This window comes from Erigeron canadensis, chromosome 3 (assembly GCF_010389155.1).
Source record: "Erigeron canadensis isolate Cc75 chromosome 3, C_canadensis_v1, whole genome shotgun sequence".
In the NCBI taxonomy this organism is placed as follows: Eukaryota; Viridiplantae; Streptophyta; class Magnoliopsida; order Asterales; family Asteraceae; genus Erigeron; species Erigeron canadensis.
In genome coordinates this window covers 1,530,824-1,533,277 of record NC_057763.1, presented here as the reverse complement: position 1 = coordinate 1,533,277, position 2,454 = coordinate 1,530,824, and the positions used below count along the sequence as shown (strand labels likewise).

Below are 2,454 nucleotides of genomic sequence, written 5' to 3'. Positions count from 1 at the left end.
AAATCACACCCGTATTCTCTCGACAAGAATCCATGGCACAATATTCATAAGGATCTTCGATAATTTCTTTAAAGTCGGTTTTATTTTTCCAATAATCATTGAAAACAGAAATGATGTACTAGTATCTACTAAACATTTACTAAAATTTGTTAATCAATAAAATAAAGCCTTAGAAAATGTAGCATTAGATGTAATGAGACCTGATTAACACATTCAACTACCATAATCAGAGCTATACATTTACATTTGAATGGGACTATGGGAGAGCCGTAGAGGCATGTTCTATTTTAAGTTGGCGTTCAAAGAATATAATAATGATATTAAGTGAAATCAATAATGATCATAATTTCCAAACTCATCAGAGACAGCAGAACAAAAAATTGACCAATAACGAGACATTAAACTCATAAAAGCGATGGATGAACTACATGTATGTATTAAAGAAAGGTTTTGCTAAACGAAGGCCTAAGGGTTTTCGTTAAGGTGCATTAAATAGTTGTACATTTACCATAAAAATCAGAGAGTGAGTTTTTGATATGAAAATGTATAACCTTTTTATGCATCTTAAGTGAAGCCTTAAGGGCTTTATTTAGCATTTTCCTTAACGGGTGAAAACAAAAAACAAAAACGTATATATTTTAAAACTTATTTAATATAACCATAATCATTAACATTATTCTCGAACTCATACAAGTTAAATATACAAGAACGATGAATCATCAGCTACAAAATTTAAAAACTACATATACATACTTATAAAACAAGAAATAATTAAACTCATAAAAATTGATTAAAATCAAAACTAATAATGATCACAACTTAATATTGTGATATTTATGAACATATTAATCCAATTACTAGACCTCGTTCCAAAGAGACCAAAATGCAATATCGATCATGAAGAATATAACTCCGCGAGTTCATCCAAACTATCCGTAGTACTAGCATTTAAATCCGCATTATTGTCAAGCATCCATAACAAATGATCAAACAACACAACTTCACAATTGATAACCGAAACAACATTATTATCGTTATCGTTATCATTATCGTGAACATCGCCATTTGTCTTCACTTTTTCAATGAGAGCATTCACCAATGGATGACATAAGTACTTTGAGCTAATTACATATCGTTTCCTTGTACTTCCTACGTAAACCGGTTCTTTAGGGTCTTGTTCGGAATCACTAAGGCTGTGGTCGTCATATACGGCCGATATGGCATTAGTGTTCCAAATGATCCCTCCTACAGACTGAAAATGTCTACTAGACTTTGATCTAACGTTGTTTGACGACGATGTTCGTGTGAGTTGTTTTGATAATGTCTTGCATTTCCTTAGCATCACATTGATCGTCTTCATATTTTGTTTTTGTGTGTGTGTAAAAATATTGGATCAGGTTTGAAGGAATGGACTTGTAGACATTGATATATTTTTGATATGGATATGGATTTGAATTATACTCCGTAAATATATAGAGGAGGATAGGGTGTAATATGTAAATTCAAAAATGATGGTGGGTATGATGTGGATGTTTTGAGGACTTGTGGGGCATGCTCGTAACCGAAATGGTATTGGGGAAATTAATTAATGGTTACGTATTTTGTTTTTCCTTTCTGCTGCCGAACTGATTTTATCGTATTATTTTATTCTATTAGAAATTTTTGTTTGTATATTAATTAATTAATTTATTATTATTATTATTTTGTTAATAACTCATAGACTCGTGGAGATCAAAGTCTATAAGAGAAATCAAGAAAACATTTACAAGTAGTCGGCCCATTTTTAAAATCATTTCATAACATAAGTTAGTGATTTTCTCGAGTGTCTAATAAATATAAATGTAATTTAAAATCTGGTTATAAACTTATAATATGAGAATTTTTTATGATATTTTTTTTTTTTTTTTAGTCGATAAATACTGTTTTCGATTCAAGAAATTTTTGCTTTATATTTTCGCCATGCTCTTAGATAGGCCACTTGCAGGAGGCCAGTGAGTGGTTCTCTCTATAAGAAATGGACGGTCCCATAGTTGGTTAATATCATATTTGAGTAAGAATGTTTCATACTTTCATATCATTTTTTTTCCCTTTTATTTATATTAAGTTTTATTTTTTGGAATACGACATTAGAGAAGCATCACTGTATAATAGTGAAGCGTTGCACGTACTCTAGACAATGATATGTTGACCAAAAGTCGTTATAATCGGAGGAAAAAAATCCCAAGACTTGTCATCCTTAAGGATCAAACTCAAGAACTTAGGCAAAACCTAGGATGCTTCTGACCAACTAGGTTGACCATCATTGGCAATATATTACGTTTTATAACATTTTTATTATATTTTAAAATTAAAGAATTTTCATTAGGGTGGACGGAGCGCTCTAGGGAGGAGACCGGTACCTATTCGGTACCGGATTGAACACCGCGCCGACCCCTGATACCGGTAGGGTGGGGA

At 31.8% G+C, this 2,454-nt stretch overlaps 1 protein-coding gene across 1 annotated transcript; it reads right to left on the bottom strand.

Moving 5' to 3' along the window:
• Positions 1–648: 648 nt before the first annotated feature.
• On the bottom strand, positions 649–1,430 carry LOC122593949 (auxin-responsive protein SAUR76). The gene has a single exon (XM_043766422.1). It carries the CDS (start codon positions 1,358–1,360, stop codon positions 896–898), a length of 465 nt encoding a protein of 154 aa, XP_043622357.1. The 5' UTR covers positions 1,361–1,430; the 3' UTR covers positions 649–895.
• Positions 1,431–2,454: the final 1,024 nt, after the last annotated feature.